The sequence below is a fragment of the Ochotona princeps genome, chromosome 1 (assembly GCF_030435755.1).
Source record: "Ochotona princeps isolate mOchPri1 chromosome 1, mOchPri1.hap1, whole genome shotgun sequence".
NCBI lineage: Eukaryota > Metazoa > Chordata > Mammalia > Lagomorpha > Ochotonidae > Ochotona > Ochotona princeps.
Window position 1 is genome coordinate 51,512,746 of NC_080832.1, and position 18,809 is coordinate 51,531,554.

The 18,809-nt window shown below is 45.7% G+C and overlaps 1 protein-coding gene across 2 annotated transcripts in view; it reads left to right on the top strand.

The window, feature by feature from the left end:
- The first annotated feature begins 240 nt into the window (after positions 1-240).
- The window catches only part of CDK19 (cyclin dependent kinase 19), a 171,213-nt gene continuing 152,644 nt past the window's right edge, over positions 241-18,809 (top strand). Inside the window, exon 1 of one of the 2 annotated variants that reach the window (XM_004580323.2) lies at positions 241-552. In XM_004580323.2, the coding sequence (XP_004580380.1) occupies positions 425-552 (128 nt within the window). In that variant the 5' untranslated portion in view covers positions 241-424. The remainder of the gene's footprint in view (positions 553-18,809) is intronic. The other variant, XM_058658650.1, reaches the window with a different exon arrangement.

An 18,809-nucleotide genomic window follows, 5' to 3' on the forward strand; every position in this document is an offset into this window, starting at 1 on the left:
TAGGTTTTGAGGAACTACATGTCCCAGGAGCTCCCGCGGTCCTGGTGGGGCGGGCGGGCTGCCTTGTTAATGAGCTGGAGGAAGCCTTGGCGCGGCCCACCGGGTTCCAAAACAAGGAAATGAAGGGGGGAGGCGGGACTGGGGGTGCCTGCGGGAGCCGCCGCCGCCGCCGCCGCCGCCGCCGCGAAGGAGGAGGAGGAGGAGGTGGAGGAGGTGGTGGAGGGGGGTGGTTGTCGTGGCCGCCGAGGAGTCCCTTGCTGAAGGCGGGACGCGGAGCGGCGGGCGGCGCGCGCGCGCCCGAGAGGCGGCTGTTGGAGAAGTGGAGCGGCGGTCGCGGGGGGAGGAGGAGGAGGTGGAGGAGGAGGAGGAGGGACTGAGCGGCGGCAGCCCCCGCGTCCCGGTGCCTCTATGGGGGAAGCAGACAATGGATTATGATTTCAAGGCGAAGCTGGCGGCCGAGCGGGAGCGGGTGGAGGATCTGTTTGAGTACGAAGGGTGCAAAGTGGGACGCGGCACCTACGGGCACGTCTACAAGGCGAGGCGGAAAGATGGGTAAGAGCAGGGGCGGGAGAGTCAGCTCTCTCCGGTCCTCGCCCTGCCCGCGACCCCGCGCGGGATGGGGTGGGTCGGAGCCCGGTCGCGTCGTGCTCCCCCCCCGCGGGCGAGGCGGAGGGGGTCGCCCGGTTGGCGTCCCGGGGCGGACTCTTCGGGCTCACCCGCTCTGACCGCTCCCCTGGCGCGGCCCCTTCGAACTCCCGTGGCGCAGCCCCCATCGGGGGGTTGGGGGGTCGGGGTCGGTCCGGATCCGGAGTGCGCCCTCCGCGTGCCAGGGAGCTGGCGCCGGCACTCCAGCTGGGACCTGGGCTGGAGATTGGGAGAGTTGGTGTGTGTGGGGTCTGTCTCGGGGGAGAAGCGGAGTTGCCGCTCTCGGGCCCTGGACTGGTGACGGTCGCCGTGGAACTTCCAATCGGCTGAGCGCCTCACGGGGGCGGCCGTTTGAAACCTCGCAGGGGAGCCTGGCAGGCGGGCGGACGCTGGTGGGGGAATCTTCGCAGCCTTGCACGGGGACCCCCAGTTGGGCGCCGCCACCCTCAGCCTGATATGCGCCCCTGGGACCGGGCAACCCATTGGCCCCTTCAGCGCTGACCCTCCGGTCCTGTCGAATTCCTGGCAATTCTGAGACCCCCTTTTTTTCTTCCCGCGCCTACGATTTCGGGTTCTTACTTTCTGAAATTCCACACCTCTTCCCGGGAAGCCCCCGCCCCTCGGGAAGGTGGGACCACCACTTCCTTGACAGGAACTGTGTTTTGCTGGCGGTAACTTGAGAGTTTGCTCAGTTTTCTGTATTCCGCTCCCGATGGGTTTCGGACATTCTTGTGCTCTCCACTTCGGGTGCTACCAGGTTGCGCGCTGGGGCTCACAGAGCATCCAGGTTGGCCAGAGTGGAACATGGGGTGACTAGGCTGGGCCTCAAGCTTTGTTGTGCTGGGAGCTGAGGGAGAACCGTCGGAGCCCCTTGGGAAGCTGACTGCTGTTGAAGCCTGGGCGTCCCTGCTGGAGGGCAGATGAACTTCTTACCGCAGGACAGGTGGAACCAGCTCTCTGCCTGCCAGGAGGAGGTTTGAGCCAGTCCTCCCTTCTCGTCCCCTCCCCTCCTCCCAGGTCAGGACGCCACTCAAAAGTCTACCTAGAAAAGAGTTTTGAGAATTGTAACGGAGGATTCTGAGTGAACCTGCTCATCCCCTGTCCGCGCGACGTTAGTGTGACTGGAAGTGCTGCGTAGTTTTCCTGCACGCTCTTGTCATCTGGGTGGTTGGTTTTATGGGTTCTAGATTCAAGTAGGTAGATTGTTGTTCTTGTGAGCTAATTTCCTAAGAGGAACAACAAAGCGCAGTGTTATTAAGTAATTTTTTTTAAATCATAAAGTGTCGTGAAAATTAACAAAGTTCTCCGCAAATTTGAAGGCTTATTGTTGCAGGTAGCTTCCCCCCCTTATAATCATGGAACAGCTCATGAACAGCTCTTTTGGTACAAAGTTTCTCAATTATTTCAGTTAATTACCAGGTGTCCTTGGATGCACACCGTGGTATGTGAAGCACTATAATTAACTTGTATCTTGTTTGTGGAATGTCCACTCTACCTGTTATACTGGTATGTGTATTTGGGGAAAGCACATGGAACTTTCCTGTTTGGACGTTGTTACAATTTTTTTTTCTGCATTGCACATGCAAACTTTGTAATATACCTCAGGATTTTTAAAATGTATTTTATTTTTGGATAAAAGCATTCTTTGAGCAGACAACTTTTTTGAAAAGTTAGAACATTGTCTTTCTGAATTGTGTTTGAGTAGTATAGGCTTACAACAAAAACTAATTCCTGCTCTTTGTTCTTTTAGAGTATTTGTCTCTTTAATAAAGTTCTTGATTGACATACACTCCCTTTTTGAGTGCAATTTGTTAATTAGAATTCATAAGGCTTCCGTTAGTAGAGTAAGATCAATTTGTATATGTTCAGGATATATGTATATACATACACATATTGGTAAAATCTGAAAGCACTAACTTAAATCACCATGTTACAAATATAGTTCTGGCTGAGAATTTCAACTTTAAGAGGATGAACATATCCTCTGTTGGGTTAGTTATGTTTCTATCAGTGAACTGACAGAATACCAAGTTTTTAGTGTTAGTCCTAAGCAGCGACACAAATTTACCTTGTAAGGGATTTTTATACTGTGATCCTGGTAAATATTTCAACTCTATTAAGAAAAAAACTCTGTAAGAAGTATTTTTGGGAGTAGGAGGTAAAGATTACATGGATACAATGAATAAAAACTATTGTAGGGCTGGCTCCTTGAGAGGACGTCCCTGATTTGGTTGGAGCGCTGGCTTTGGAGGCATGACTGCACTCTGTTTCAGCGCCCTGCAGGCAACAGGTGATGGCTGGAGAAGCAGGGTCTGCATGTGAGAGGCCCAGTGTGAACTCAGGACGCCTGACCCAGCCTTCCCTGGCTGTGGCGGGCACCACGGGAGTGAGACAGTGTGTGTGGGGGTGAAATCTGTCCTCTGCCTTTCAAATAAATAACAGAATGTCTGGTTTACATCCTGTGTGTAACCAAAAAGTTGAGGTCTTTCATGGAAACATTTGGGAAAATTAACATAATGGTGTCATTAAAGCCTCTGCAAAGTTTTACAGTTTACAAAAATTTAAGATTATTTCCGCTGAAATACTCAATTTAGGCTATATTGTATACATTTGTAATAGGTTGGAAAACAAGATATAAATCTGAAATTTTCACTTGTACTACAAATTCTCACCTTTTGGCTTTAAAGTATCTTTTTAAAAATTGGGATTTGAGGGCCCGGCGGCATGGCCTAGCGACTCAAGTCCTCGCCTTGAACACCCCGGGATCCCATATGGGCGCTGGTTCTAATCCCTGCAGCTCCACTTCCCATCCAGCTCCCTGCCTGTGGCCTGGGAAAGCAGTTGAGGACGGCCCAATGCATTGGGACCCTGCACCCGCGTGGGAGACCTGGAAGAGGTTCCTGGTTCCCGGCTTCGGATCGGCACAGCACCGGCCTGTTGCGCTCACTTGGGGAGTGAATCATCGGACGGAATATCTTCCTCTCTGTCTCTCCTCCTCTCTGTATATCTGACTTTGTAATAAAAATAAATCTTTAAAAAAAAAATTGGGATTTGGGGCCTGGTGCAGTGGCTTAGCAGCATGGGAGACCTGGAGGGGGTTCCTGGCTCCTGGCTTCAGACTGGCTCATCTCCAGCCATTGCAACCACTTGGGGAGTGAATCATCAGATGGAAGTTCTTTCTTTCTGTATTTCCTCCTCTATGTATATCTGACTCTCTAATAAAAGTAAATAAATCTTTAAAAAAAAATTAGACTTTGAAGGGCCTGGCGCGTTGGCCTAGCAGCTAAAGTCCTCGCCTTGACCATGCCCTGGATCCCATATGGGTGCCGGTTCTAATCCCAGTGGCCCTGCCTCTCATCCAGCTACTTGATTGTGGCCTGGGAAGGCAGTTGAGGACGGCCCAAGGCCTTGGGATCCTGCACCCACATGGGAGACCCAGAAGAGGCTCCTGGCTCCTGGCTTTGGATCGGCTCAGCTCCAGCCGTTGTGGCCACTTGGGGAGTGAATCAGCAGACAGAACATCTTCCTCTCTGCCTTTCCTCCTCTCTGTATATCTGACTTTCCAATAAAAATAAAATAAATCTTTAAAAATAAAGTTAGGCTTTGAAGTTATTCTTGAGGAACAAGTTCGGAATATTTTCAAGCTTTTTAGTGAGAACAAGAATTTGTAGAAACTTTAGTATTGAAAAATCACACGTAATTTAAAAATCTTAAGGCCATATTTCTTCAGTTGGAAACATTTTAATTTGGATTGTTAGAGAAATGTTGTTAAAATATGCTTTTGTCAACAAGGTTGAGACAGATGTGATTCTATAGTTTAATGTAAGTATATCTGACCACCAAATACTCAGCAGTACTCTTCATTTCTCTTAAACTTTGCAAACATGTTCATTTAGCTTTTGAGTTGCTTTGGTGAAATAATGCTTCTTTCTTGGTGTGTGTTTTTGAGAGCTATTTAGTGACTGAGTGAAATGACTAAGATACCTTCAAAGTGTCAGTATTGTCTTCAGGTTTCAGATAAGTAGTTGTTGATATGTCTCACTGTGTCACATCGTTCCCAGACAGATGTGAGTACTTGTAGATTTGGCTAAGTAAATGTAGGTGCAACAGGGTTTGCCTTTTTGATTGATATCACAGTTTCTAGTTAAAACACATGATCATATAAAGATAGTTCAAAAAGGCCATGGAAATTTGCATTCATTCCATTTTTCTGTGAAGTTTTTGAAATATCTTGAATCCAGTTTTTTTTTTAAAGATTTATTTATTTTTATTACAAAGTCAGATATACAGAGAGGAGGAGAGACAGAGAGGAAGATCCTCCATCCAACGATTCACTCCCCAAGTGACCACAACGGCTGGTGCTGTGCCAATCCGATGCCAGGAACCAGGAAACTCTTCCAGGTCTCCCACGCGGGTGCAGTGTCCCAATGCATTGGGCCGTCTTCAACTGCTTTCCCAGGCCACAAGCAGGGAGCCGGATGGGAAGCAGGGCTGCCAGTATTAGAACTGTTGCCCATATGGGATCCCAGGCATGCAAGACAAGGACTTTAGCTGCTAGGCTACCACGCCAGACCCATTGGGTGATACTTTTAAAAGAAATGCCATTTGGTTTCACATCAGTCTTCCTGTCAGTGCATTGGCTGTTATCTCTGTATAGTAGCTGAAATAGTCTGATACTGGACTTCTCCTCATTCAGCTTATTGCCAGTGTCATTTTCCCACATAATAAAGTCAGTCATGTTGTAGCACTTTATGAAAAGCTATACATTTCCTGTACACTCAGATCCAGTTTTAATTCCTTGCTTTCCCCTGTAAAGACATCGGCATTGTGATCCTGTAGATTACAGCCAGTAACACCTGCTATTGGGTACCTCTTTTCTCCAGTGCATTCAAACTGCATGCTTTCTTGTTTGTTAAAAGTTTTTTGGGTGTGTCTGCCTCTCTCCTTTCGAGAGGCACCCCACCTTCTGGCGCTGTCTCGGGAGGTGCTTTCCCCTTCCCACTCCTTTACCCGCTCACCTGGTCCCTTTGTAGGTAAACTTCTCGGTAAGCAACTGATTCCTGGCTTTTTATTTCTATTTTAAGCTTTTGAAAGAACCCACTGAGGTCTTCTGGTAGTGTTATTTTCCCTGATACCCAACGTGGGGCATTTAAAGGAGACTTAGACTGGAGCCACATGGGCCAGCTCAACCGAGAGAAGACTTCAGAAGGGATTTGTAGACCCGAACATGCAACCCTGTGTGACGACCAAGTTCTGTCACAACAACTTGGATGACTCAGCTCATCGTTCTGTGGATCCCACACCTCCAGGGGGCCCTTTTACCGGAACAGTACTCTGTTTCAACAGGAAGTAGCTAGAAGACATTGTTGCCCTTTACCCCTACAGAAGTAGGATGTGGGATTCTAACAGTGATGTCTGAGACAGTCCAAACCTGCTGAAATCTTGGGTATACCTCCCACTGGGTGGCACAAGCCTTGCCCATCCATTTCCTAACTGGTTAAGAGAGCACCAATGGGGAACGTTTTACCTGCAGGTTCCAACCCAAGAAGGAGGGGTCAGGGAAGACTTAAAACCCTAAGACCCTTCCTCATATCTTTGGTGTCTCTCTCTCTGCTTTCAAGGGACATACCAGTGCTGGGCTTTTTCTTGGGAGACGCTTTCCCCTTCCCTCCTCTTTCCCTGCTCACCTGTTCCCTTTGCAAATAAACTGTCTGCAGACCACCACGACCACAACAACAACAACAAAAAAAAACCGAACCAAAATCCCCCCAACGAGTGGGCCTGGTGTGAAAGCTCAGTGGCTAAATCCTCACCTTGCAAGCAGTGGGATCCCATGTGGGCATTGGTTCATGTCCTGGCTACTCCCCACCCAGCTCCCTGCCTGTGGTCTGGGAGAGCAGTCGAGGATGGCCAACAGCCTTGGGTCCCTGTATCTGTGTGGGAGACCCAGAAGGTCCTGGCTCCTGGCTTCAGATTGGCTCAGCACTGGCCCTTGCGGCCATTTGGGGAGTGAACCAGCAGATGGAAGAGCTTTCTGTCTCTCCTTCTCTGATTAACTCTGATCTGCCTTTTCAATAAAAATAAATCTTAAAATAAAAATTTGTTTATCTGAAAGAGAGAACAAGGGAGAGAGAGGGAGAGAAAACTTGTATCTGTTAATTCAATCCCCATCGTTGCAGCAGCCTGGGCTGAGTCATACCAAACCCCGGAGCCTGGGTTTCCATCTAGGTTTACACATGGGTGCAGGGCTCCAGGCACTTGGATCGTCCTCTACTGCTTTCCCAGGTGTGTTATCAGGGAGTTGAGTTGGAAGTGGAGCAGTCAGGACTGAAACTGATGCTCATATGGGATACTGGTGTTGCATGTGCGGCTTAACGACTATGCTGCAGTGCCAGCCCCACCATATACTTCTGTAGTGTGGAATCACTCATAATTTCTAGAGCTTAATCAAGTCCTTGTCTCCTTTTCTTTGTTCTATATTCACACTAGAGGGTGTTGCCTTGCTAGTCCACCCGTCTCTCCATGCTTATCCCCGCAGACCTGGTACTTTCCTGATCCTGTTTCAATACCTAACTCAGCTTTGCTCCTGGAAGCCTTTCCTGCCTCACTCTCTGCATTCCTCATGCTGCCAGTCCTGTTTGGTCTTAGGTGTGCAATGTGACTTTAAGTGATACGAGTGTGTCTCAAACTACTACCCATGAAAGGGCCAGCAGTGTATTTTCTGTGCCTTGTACAGGATTAGACATTATAAGGCACAGTTAGAAACCGGATTGAGTTTCAAAATCAACTCCAAATTGACAAACATGTTTCACTGATCTTAGAAACAGATCACATTCCTCTTTAAAGGCACCCCCAGGAACGCCAGCATCCCCTATGGGTACTGGTTTGTGCCTGTCTGTGCCGCTTATGATCTAGCTCCCTATTAGCGTGCCTGGGAACAGCGGCAGCAGATGGCCAAGTGCTTCCGCCCGTGCACTCATATGGGAGATGTGGAAGAAGCTCCTGGCTTCTATCTGGCACAGCCCTGACTGTTGTCATTCACGGAATAAATCAGCAGATGGAAGATCTCTTTCTGTACCTCTGCCTCTCAACTCTTTTAAAAATGTTTTTTTTTTTTTTAAATAAATTTCTTTTCTTAAATAGCATTACTTTTAGATTGCTTTGAATGCCTATAAACATTAGATCAGTGGTTGGATGTAAGTATTACAATAGGGCTAACTAAGCCTGGTGTATTTTTTGTAAGAAGTTGTGTGCTGTGCTGCTTTTTAACGTAGTTGACAACAGTATCTTAATAGATAAGAAAAATAGGTTATTTTATTGAAATAGTAAGCATCTTTTAGACTAGCTCTTACAGAATTGCAAACTTTGTAGTAATTTTTTCCTGTGCTTTTTTTTTTTTAACAGTTCTAAAAATTGTGTGGTGCAGCAGCTGCTTGCAGTGCTTGGCATCCCATATGGGTGCTGGTTCCAGTCTCAGCTGCTCCACTTCTGATCTGGCTCACTGATAATGGGCCTAGAAAAGCAATGGAGGCAGCATTTGTACTTGGCCCCTGCCACGCTCAGGGGAGACCTGGCTGGGTGGAATTTTTGATTCCTAGCTTTGTCTTGGGCCTGGCTGTTGTAGCCATTTGGGGAGTGAATAGTGAATGGAAGATTTCTCTCTGCCTGTCTCTGCAACTTTCTTTGCTTTGTTTTTCAGATCAATTAAGAAACCTTTAAAAGTGTTATTTATGTATTTGATAGACGGAAAGGGAGACTGAATAAGCTCCCGCCCACTGGTTCTCTGCTCCAGTGCCCACAGTGGCCAGGCCTGGAGATGAGGTGCCTGACAGGAACCCAGTTACGTCAGCCATCGGTACTAGCAGAAAGCTAGGATCAGCCAGAGGTGGCTCTGGAATCCAGGACTCTGTATGGGATGTAAGCATCTTACATGCTGAGCCAACGTCCTCCTCTTCCTATCTTTTGGTTTTGTTTTTAAAAGATTTATTTTATTGAAAGGAAGAGACAGATATCTTCCATCTGTTGGTTCATTTTCCCAGATGGTTGCAGCAGCTGGGCTGGGCTAGGTTGAAGCCAAGAGCCAGGAGCTTCATCTGGGTCTCCCATGTGGGCCATCTTGTGCTGCTTTTCCAGGCCATTACCAGGGCGCTGAATCAGAAGTGGAGTCGGGGGAGTGTAGTACCAATAGCTCAATGGGCTAATGCTCCACTTTCAAGCACTGGTATCCTAAATGGGTACTAACTAGTGTTTGTCCAGGCTGCTCCACTTCAGTCCTACTCTCTGCTTGTGGTCTGGGAAAGCAGTAGAGGATGGCCCAAGTCCTTGGGACCCTGCACCTATGTGGAAGACCCAGAAGAAGCTCCTGGCTCCTGGCTTTGGATCAGGACAGCTCCGGCTGTTGAAGCCAATTGGGGGGTTAACAGTGGGTGAAATTCTGTCTCTTCTAATCTCTGTTAACTTGCCTTTCCAGCAAAATACGTAAATCTTAAAACAAACAAACAAAACAAAACAAACAAAAAAGAACCTGGTGCAGTAGCCTAGCAGCTAAAGTCCTTGCCATGCACACACCGGGATCCCATATGGGCGTTGGTTCTAATCCCAGCAACCCTGCTTCCCATCCAGCTCACTGCTTGTGGTCTCAGAAAGCAGTGGAGGATGGCCCAAAGGCTTAGGACCCTGCACCCATGTGTGAGACCTAGAAGAAGGTTCTGGTTCCTGGCGTTGGATCAGCTGAGCTCCGACCGATGCAGCAGCTTGGGGAGTGAATCATAATCATCAAATGGAAGACCTTCCTCTCTGTCTCTCCTCCTCTCTGTGTATCTGCCTTTGCAATGAAAAAAAAAGTGTAGTAGTTAGGACATGAACCAGTGCCCTGAGAAATTCTGGCATCTCAGGCAACAGCTTTACTTGTTATGCCATAATGCCAGTCCCTCCTTTGTTCCTTTACATAGTGCCTATTTTACATAGGTACTCAGAAAATATATTTTTTGGAATTTGTTCATATAAACTTATTTTAAAATATAAATTCAGAGTTGAGCAAATGAAGTGGATACTGGTTTATGTGTAATTGTCTTGCCATTTTTGGAATTTAAGCCATTTTTGAGGTGTATGTAAAGTAAACAAATTTTTTTTCCTTTGAAATTTGATATTCTAAAGAGTGATGACCGGGAAACTTTTCTTTAAGTTGGCAGATACTAAATATTTGACTTTTCAGGGCATAAAATCCTTGTGTCAATTATTCAACTCTGTTGTAGTGCCAATACATCTATAGACAGAATGTATACAAGTACTAATTAGGGTGACTGTGTTCCAATAGAATTAATATTTATGAAGGCTAATGATTGGGTCCAGAGTTGTGTCATAGAGGTTAAGCTGCCGATTTGGAGGCCTGTGGCCAATATTAGAATGCTGGTTTGATTGTCAGCTACTCTTCTTTTTTATTATTATTTTTTAATATTTATTTATTTTGATTGGAAAGGCAGATTTACAAAGAGAGACACAGAGAAAGATATTCCATTCACTAAATCACTCCCCAAGTGACCACAACTGTCGAAGCTGTGCCAGTAAGGAGCCAGGAGCCTGCTCTGTGTCTCTGGTGTGGGGTCCCAAGGCTTTGGACTGCCCTCTACTGCTTTCTCAGGCCACAGGCAGGGAGCTGGATGGGAAGTGGAGCAGCTAGGACATGAACTGGTGCACATATGGGATCCCAGGCACATGCAAGTTGAGATTTTAGCCACTGAGCCCTGCAGGTGTAGCTACTCTGCTTCCCTTCTAGATCCCTGCTAATGGGCCTGGTAGAACCAGGTGCCGGCTCAGATCCTTGGGCCCTTGCTACCCACATGGGAGACAGAGATGGAGTTCTTGTCTCTCTGGCTTCGTCCTGCAGTATCCCAGGCCATTGCAACCATCCGGGGAGTGAACCAGCAGATGGAAGATCTTTCCCTGCTTCCCTTGTCTGTCACTGTTTCAAATAAAGAAATGTATCTTTTTTTTTTTTAAAGATTTATTTTTATTACAAAGTCAGATATACAGAGAGAGGAGGAGAGACAGAGAGGAAGATCTTCCATCCAACGATTCACTCCCCAAGTGAGCCGCAACAGGCCGATGCGTGCCGATCCGATGCCGGGAACTAGGAACCTCTTCCAGGTCTCCCACGCGGGTGCAGTCCTCGACTGCTTTCCCAGGCCACAAGCAGGGAGCTGGATGGGAAGTGGAGCTGCCGGGATTAGAACTGGCGCCCATATGGGATCCCAGGCATTCAAGGCGGGGACTTTAGCCACTAGGCCATGTCGCCGGGCCCAAAGAAATGTATCTTAAAGAGAAACACACACAGTTGGCTGGCTGGATTCATTCTTCAGGCTTTAGTTTGCCAACTTGTGGTTTCAAGATTTGTTCATTGGAAAAGCAGAGTGAAAATACTACGCACACCTTCCCCAGGCTGGGACAGGCCAAAGCCAGGAGTCTGGACCTCTTCCAGGTCTCCCATGTGGATACAGGAGCCCAAGCCTTTGGGCCATCTGCTGCTGCTTTCTCAGGCACATTAGCAGGGAGCTGGATCAGCAGTGTAGCAGCTGGTCCTCAAATCGGTGCCACAGTCTGTGGCTTTAGCTATTCTGTTGGGACACCGGCTCCTGAAGTGACCTTTGGATAAAAATGTATAAATGAATAGGTAGACACATGAAATAAAGAAAGTCTTGTCTCTTTCAAGGTGTAGGAGAAATTTTGAATATGAAATAACTTTTATTGTTTGAAAGGCAGAAAGCAGGGCAAGATTTCCATAAACTGATTTGTTCCCCAGATTCCTGCAATAGTCATGAGTGACCAGGTCAAAGAGAGGAGTCCTTAACTCCAGCTGGCTGTCTGTGTGGGTGTCAGGGACTCAAGCGCTTCAACTTAATAATACAAACCAGTGCCTGAGCTCTTCAGCTGTCAGTTTGTGAAGAAATCAATTATACTTCATGGATTTTTCTTTTATTTTTAAAATATTTATTTGAGAGGTGGAGTTAGATCCATAGATCTTTCATTTTCCGGTTCAGTATTTAACTGGCCGCAAGAGCCGGGCAGGCCAAAGACTGGAGTCTGGAACTGCATCAGGCTCCTTTATAGATAATGGGCTGAAGTACTTGGACCATTCTTCACTGGCTTTCCCAAGCACTTAAGCAGGGAGCTGGATCACAAGTCAGACCTCCAGACTGGTGTGGGTGGTGGCTTAACCCTTTATGCCACAGCACTGGTTCCTTGATGGCTTGAAAAAGTATTTTGTTAGAAGTGTGTTAAGTAGTAAGAGAATGTAAAGTGAGAAGAGGTACAGCATTCTCTTCCCTTTCTTAATGTAGCTATTCTTGTTCTTAGAGAGATTTTTTTTTCTAGGTGTCTATTAAATGTGCCATTAAATGTGACAAATGTTAACATACTGTATATTTCTATGTTTTTAACCTTAGATATAACTCGAAGTTCATTATGTATCTTAGTACGGAGGTGCTCTTAATAGTTTGAGTGTTTCTGTCTCTATATACTTACATGTATTCATTTTAAGGATTTGTTTTATTTGAAAGATGGAGTTACAGAAAGAGGGATGGAAAGATGGAAGGGAATAGGGAACAGCAGAGGGAGAGGGAGGGAGAGAGAGGGAGATATGCTGGTTTACTCCCCAAGGGCTGCAGTGGCTGAGGCTGGGCCGTGTGGAAGCCAGGAGCTACTTTTGGGTCTCCCATGCGGATGCAAGCACCCAAGTGTTTGGGTCATCTTCTGCTGCTTTTCCAGGCATACTAACAGGGAACTGGGTTGAAAGTGGAGCAACTGGGACTTGAACTGGTGCCCACGTGATATGCTGGTATGAGAGGCTGTGGCTTAACTTGTTATGGCACAGTGCCTACCCAGTTATGTTGACTTAGATTGATTTAACTCTTCTGTGTCATGTGAGGACCTTTATAGTCTTTTGTTGGTACTAAGACTGCAATGCATTTCCTACAGAGTACAGGTATTAATGCACCTGTAAAGATCCTAGACACTTTAACTTTTGAAAGTAATGACTTGAAATGAATTGCTAATGGGCGATGCAGTTGATAAAACTATCTAAAAATTGGAGATGGGGGATGGCCAGGAACTAAATGTTAAGACTTAAAGAAATAGTGATTAGCATATAAAAAGGAGTTATTAATCATGTGTTTACGGTAGAAGTGAAAGTTACTTAACCATGTTATTGTTTTAACGGATTTACAGAGAGGAGAGAAAGAGAGAAAGATAGTCCCTCTGCTGAATCACTCCCCAAATGGCTGCAATGGCCAAAGCTGAGCCAATCCAAAGCCAGAAGCCAGAGCTTCTTCTAGGTCCCCCATGTGGTGCAGGGTTCCAAGGCTTTGGGTTGTCCTCTGCCGCTTTCCCAGGCTACAGTCAGGGAGCTGGATGGGAAGTGGAGCAGCCTGGATACGAACTGGTGCCCATATGGGATCTCAGTGCTTGCAGGGTAGGAATAGTGAATTGAGTCATTGCACTGGGTCCTACCTGAAAAGATTTTTACAACAGTGTTGATGAGTATTTTTACAAAAGTATTTTAACTTTTGGATACTTTATTATTTTTGAAATTGATATGCAAGCAAGTCAGTTAATACATGCATTAAATTATAATTTGGAAAATGCCCCTGTAGTACCATGAGGGGTAGGGCATCAAGTAGAAGATTTTAAGGCAACATGTTATAGTTTGAAATTTTTTTTTATTTAATTAAAATTAAAAAATTGTCTAATTGTTTTTGAAATTTTCTTGTTGGTACACTATTAAAATAAGAATATTTAGAACACAGCTTCTAAAGATCAACGTGCTTGTTACCATGTAGTGTTGTAACTTAGTACTGCTTTTGGATTTCACAACAAAAGCATGGCACTTTTTTTTGCGTATATTTTAATATTTTTAATAGCTGACATGGCCATTTCTTTGAGATCAGATAAGTGTCTTAGGTCTAGAACTGCAAAGAGATAGCCAACACAGCTATTTAAAGATTTTTGTCCATTTATAAATAGCTGATGGTCCAACACTTCCTGTAATAGCTGTTCTGAGCGTGCTCTGTGCAGGATAAAAGAGTCTCAAGAGAGTCGACAGGATGTAATTTAGGATACAAGAGTGCAGCAGGAGTTTTTTTTATTGGGTTTGAGTTCTTGTCCAGAAGTGAATGATGGATCAAAGAGAAATAAAAATCTATGAAGTCCTCAACTAATTAGTGGCCTTAGAAAATATTTTAAAATCCAAATGTAGTGTCTTGTTAAGGCAAAACAAAACCTCCTTGTAGAGGCTTTAAGCTTGTTGAGTATATTCTGTTTTAAAAACATTATTTCAATAGGCTTTGTGGTGGATGGTCTCCGTTACTAAGCTGAATGTGATTAGGGAATGGATTTAATTACTGAGTAGGGTGGTTGACTTTGTTCTGAGACCACAGGCTAAAACCCAGTGTGGTGAACGTTTTACAGATATTTGTGCATATTTCCATTTGGACTGAAAAATATTCCGTGGTTGCTAACAAACCAAGGGAAATTACTGCCTTCCAGGTGCGTGAGTTGCTGTTTTCTGTAGGAGAGGTATTTTTGTTATAGTTGTTTAAGATGCCAAGCAATTTGAGACACAGGCTATAGCTTTTGTAGCTTTTCCTAAAAGCTAGCTTTGTTTTCTTTCTCTCTTTTCAGTGTAATTCTTGCAACTGTATTTTAAGAGTGACTTAAATTCTGAGTAACCCCTGTTATTTTAGAAATAGATACAAATTAAAGAAAAAAATTTTGAAATGTTTTATGTACAGTTATGCATTACTTAACGATGGGGAAATGCATCAGCAAGCAATTACCTCCTTGTGTGAACGTCGTAGAGTGCACTTACACAAACCTGGATTGCTGTAGATCAGTCACTCAGGGTGGCCTCTTGATGCTATCAGGAGTCCCAGTAAACAGGAGACACCTGTGGCTGCTGCTGCTGTAACCAGGCTTACTGTTTTACTGGAAATTCAGAAAGCGTGAACTCAGGCCCGGCAGCGTGGCCTAGCGGCTAAAGTCCTCGCCTTGAAAGCTGGTCTTCCCATATGGGCGCCGGTTCTAATCCCGGTTGTGGCCTGGGAAAGCAGTTGAGGACGGCCCAATGCACTGGGACCCTGCACCCATGTGGGAGACCCGGAAGAGGTTCCAGGTTCCCGGCTTCGGATCGGCCCGTTGCGGCTTACTTGGGGAGTGAGTCATTGGACGGAAGATCTTCCTCTCTGTCTCTCCTCCTCTGTGTATATCTGGCTGTAATAAAATGAATAATGAATAAATCTTAAAAAAAAAAAAAAAGAAGGAGTGAACTCTACTAAAAGAGGGGCTGGCATTGTGCCATAGTGGGTAAAATCATTACTGCCTGTGACGTCGGCATCCTGTATGGATGTCGCATCGTATTCTGGCTGCCCACTTCCGATCTAGCTTCCTACTAATGTACCTGATGAAAGTAGCTTGAGATGGTCTAAGTCCCTGGGCCCCTGCACCCCTGTGGGAGACCCACAGGAAATTTCTGACTTTGGCCTAGCCAAGCCTTGGTTGTAGCAACCGTTTGGATAGTGACCCAATTCTCTGTGACTCTGCTTTTCAGATAAATCTTTTTAAAAAGTTTAAAAACGTGTACTTTTATGTATAGTAAATGGATAAGCCAGTAACAGAAATGAAAAAAAGTGTTTTTTTGTTTTTGTTTGAAAGGCAGAGTTATGGGGGTTGGGGAGGGGAGAGAAATCTTCTGCCTGTTGGTTAATTCCCCAGATGCCTGTAATGGCTCTGGCTGGGCCTGTCTGGAGACAGGAGCATCTTTTGGTAGTCTCATGTGGGTGCAGGGTCTGGTCCCAAGGACCTTGGGCTGTCGTCTGCTGCTTTCCCAGGCACACGGAGCTGGCTGTGAAGTGTTGTAGCCGGGACTTGAGCCAGCACCCACGTGGGATTTCTGCACTGCAGGCGCAACACTGGTTTCACATTCATTTTATTATCAGCACCAGGTACTGTGTGATTGCCTTGCTATATGCTTTTATAAGAATGGCAGTGCAGCAGGTTTGTGTACGTGAGCATTGTCAGGTGACTGTGACATCACTTAGCGGATAGGCGTTTTAGCTCCATTTCCATTTTATTTGATCACCTTCATATATGCAATCCATTGTTGACTATGGTTTAGTTGTGTGTGGTTAGAAAAAGGAACATAAGCTTAGGTACAGTAGCGTGTAAAATGATTGTCTTCCCTGAATTTACTATAATAAAGTTTTTTTTTTTTACCTCAAAACTGAGGACTCACTTCATGTATTGTAGTATATCTTGTTTTTGAAAATTTTTATCGTATCCATGTGTTCTAAGATTTCACATGAATACGTCTACATATCTGTTTTTTAAAATATTAATCTTTGTTTTCTTTGTTTTTCACAGTTTTTCAATTTCAATAGATAACCTTTGTATATGATTTGAACTTCAAAAGTTAAAGACAGATAGTCAGTAGCTTTAGTCTCTGCTTGCACCCCAAACCTCCCCGTGAATTTTTGGTCCTGCTACCTGCTTCTTTTGATAGGCTCTTTCTGTAGTCTTTAATGTAGGGAAATTTAGGAAATTACTGTTTGTTTCTTTGAAAGGCAGATTTACATATCGTACTGATGAAGAGAGGGGCTGTGTGTGCGTGTTCACTACCCTTGTGAGCGGTGGGTACCTGTACCTACCTCCTCAGTGCATTAGCAGGAAGGGGAATCGGAAGAGGAGGATCCGGAGCTCATCCTGGCACTCTGGCACTCTGGCACTCCAAGTGGTGGCTTAGACTGCTGCACTGCAACTGCCCTTTGGGGAAATTTGTGTTTTCTGTTAATTATTTGATTATTTCTTCTTTTTTCCCTGTTGCTTTCATTTTCTTTCTTTCTTTCTTTTTTAAAGATTTATTTATTTTTTTAACTAAAAAGGCAGATGTACAGAGACGAGGAGAGACAGAGAGGAAAATCTTCCATCCGATGATTCACTCCCCAAGTGAGCCGCAACGGCTGGTGCTGTACCAATTCAAAGCCAGGAGCCAGGAGCTCTTCCGGGTCTCCCACACGGGTACAGGGTCCCAAGGCTTTGGGCCGTCCTCGACTGCTTTCCCAGGCCACAAGCAGGGAGCTGGATGGGAAGTGGAGCTGCCGGAATTAGAACCAGCACCCATATGGGATCCTGGTGCGTTCAAGGCTAGGACTTTAGCTGCTAGGCCACACTGCCGGGCCCTCTGCCTGACTTCGGTGCATACAACACATCCTTTCATTTCGGTTTGTCTAGCTGTCCATCCACTTAATTAGTGCTTTCCTATTTGTGGTTTGATTCCTTTCTGTGAGCCAAACTATCATGCTCTAAGTAATGAGGATACAAGTACAAATGAGACATACTCTCTGCGAAAGTTACAACTGCAAATGTTACCAGCGCACACATACTATACACACTCTTAGCATTGATTGTGGGAAGGAAAATGACTTTCCTTTTTTTTTTTTTTTTTTTAAGAATGTGTGTGTGTTTAGCTGCAGTTTTTTTGTTAGCTATGGTACTATGTCTTAGGTCATTGGCATTAGTCATTGGTACTTTAAAAAATATTTATTTTAAAGATGTATTTTTGTTTCAAAAGCAGATCAGATTTATGGGGAGACAGAAAGATCTTCCATCCTGCTGGCTTACTCCCCAAGGGGCCGCAATGGTCAGAGCTGAGGTGATCTGAAGCTGGGAGCCAAAAGATTCTTCCCGGGACTCACAACTGGGTGCAGAGTCCCCTGGCTTTGGGCCATCTTCCACTGGTTTTCCAGGCCACAAGCAGGGAGCTGGATGGGAAGTGGAACAGCTGGGACATGAATTGGTGCTCATATGGGATCCTAGCACTAGCAATGTGAGGATTTAACCACTGAATGATCACACTGGGTCCTATTTACTTTTTTTTTTTTTTTTTTTAAGATTTTCTTATTTTCATTGGAAAGGGTGACTTGCAGACAGAAGGAGAGACAGAGATAAAGATTTTCCATCTGCTGACTCACTCACTAAGTGGCTGTAACAACCAGAGCTGAGCAGAACAGAAGCCAGGAACCAAGAACTTCTTCCAGGTCTCCCATGCGGATGCAGGGTCCCAAGTCTGTGGGCCGTCCTTGACTGCTTTTCAGGCCACAAACAGAGAGCAGGACTGAAGTGGAGCAAGCTGATATGTGAACCATCACTATATGAGATGCCTGCACTTGGAGGTGGAGAATTAGCCTGTTGAGCTAATACTCTGGCACCAAAATTTGTTTATTTCAAAGGCATAGTTAGTGAGAAATAAGAAAGAGATCTTGGGGCCTGGCAGCGTGGCCTAGCGGCTAAAGTCCTCGCCTTGAACGCACCAAGATCCCATATGGGTACCAGTTCTAGTCCCAGCTGCTCCACTTCCCATCTAGCTCCATGCTTGTTGCCTGGGAAGGCAGTAGAGGATGGCCCAAAGCCTTTGGGACCCTGCACTCACGTAGGAGACCCGGGGGAATTTCCTGGCTCCTGGCTTTGGATCGGCATAGCACTGGCCGTTGTGGTCACTTGGGGAGTGAATCATCAGACGGAATATCTCCCTCTCTGTCTCTCCTCCTCTCTGTATATCTGACTTTGTAATGAAAAAAAAAAATCTTTAAATATAAAAAAAAAATTATAAAAGAAAGAGGTCTTACATCAGCTGCTTGGCTTCTCAAATGATTGCAGTCGCTGGAATCGGGCTGGTCTGAAGCCAGAGCCAGGAACTAGGTCACCATTTGGGGTATAGCATTCAGGCATTTGGGCTATTCTCCGCTGCTTTGCCAGGCGTATCAACAGGGAGCTGGACCAGAAGTGGAGCAGCTAAAGCTCAAACCAGTGTCCATATAGAATGCCAGCATCGTAGGCAGCTGCTTACACCATTATGCCACAGCACAGGCCTCAGAAATCAACTTTAATAAAGCTAAAATAGGGGTTCGCATGGTCGGTCACAGGCTAATCCTCCACCTTGTAGAGTCGGCATCCCATATGAATTCTGGTTCTTGTCCAAGAGGCTCTGCTTTCAATGCAGCTCCCTGCTTATGGCCTGGGAAAGAAACAGCGGATGACTTGGGCCCCTGAATCCACGTTTGAGACTCCAAGGAGGCTCCTGGCTTTGGATTGGCTCAGTTTTGGCTGTTAATAGCCAT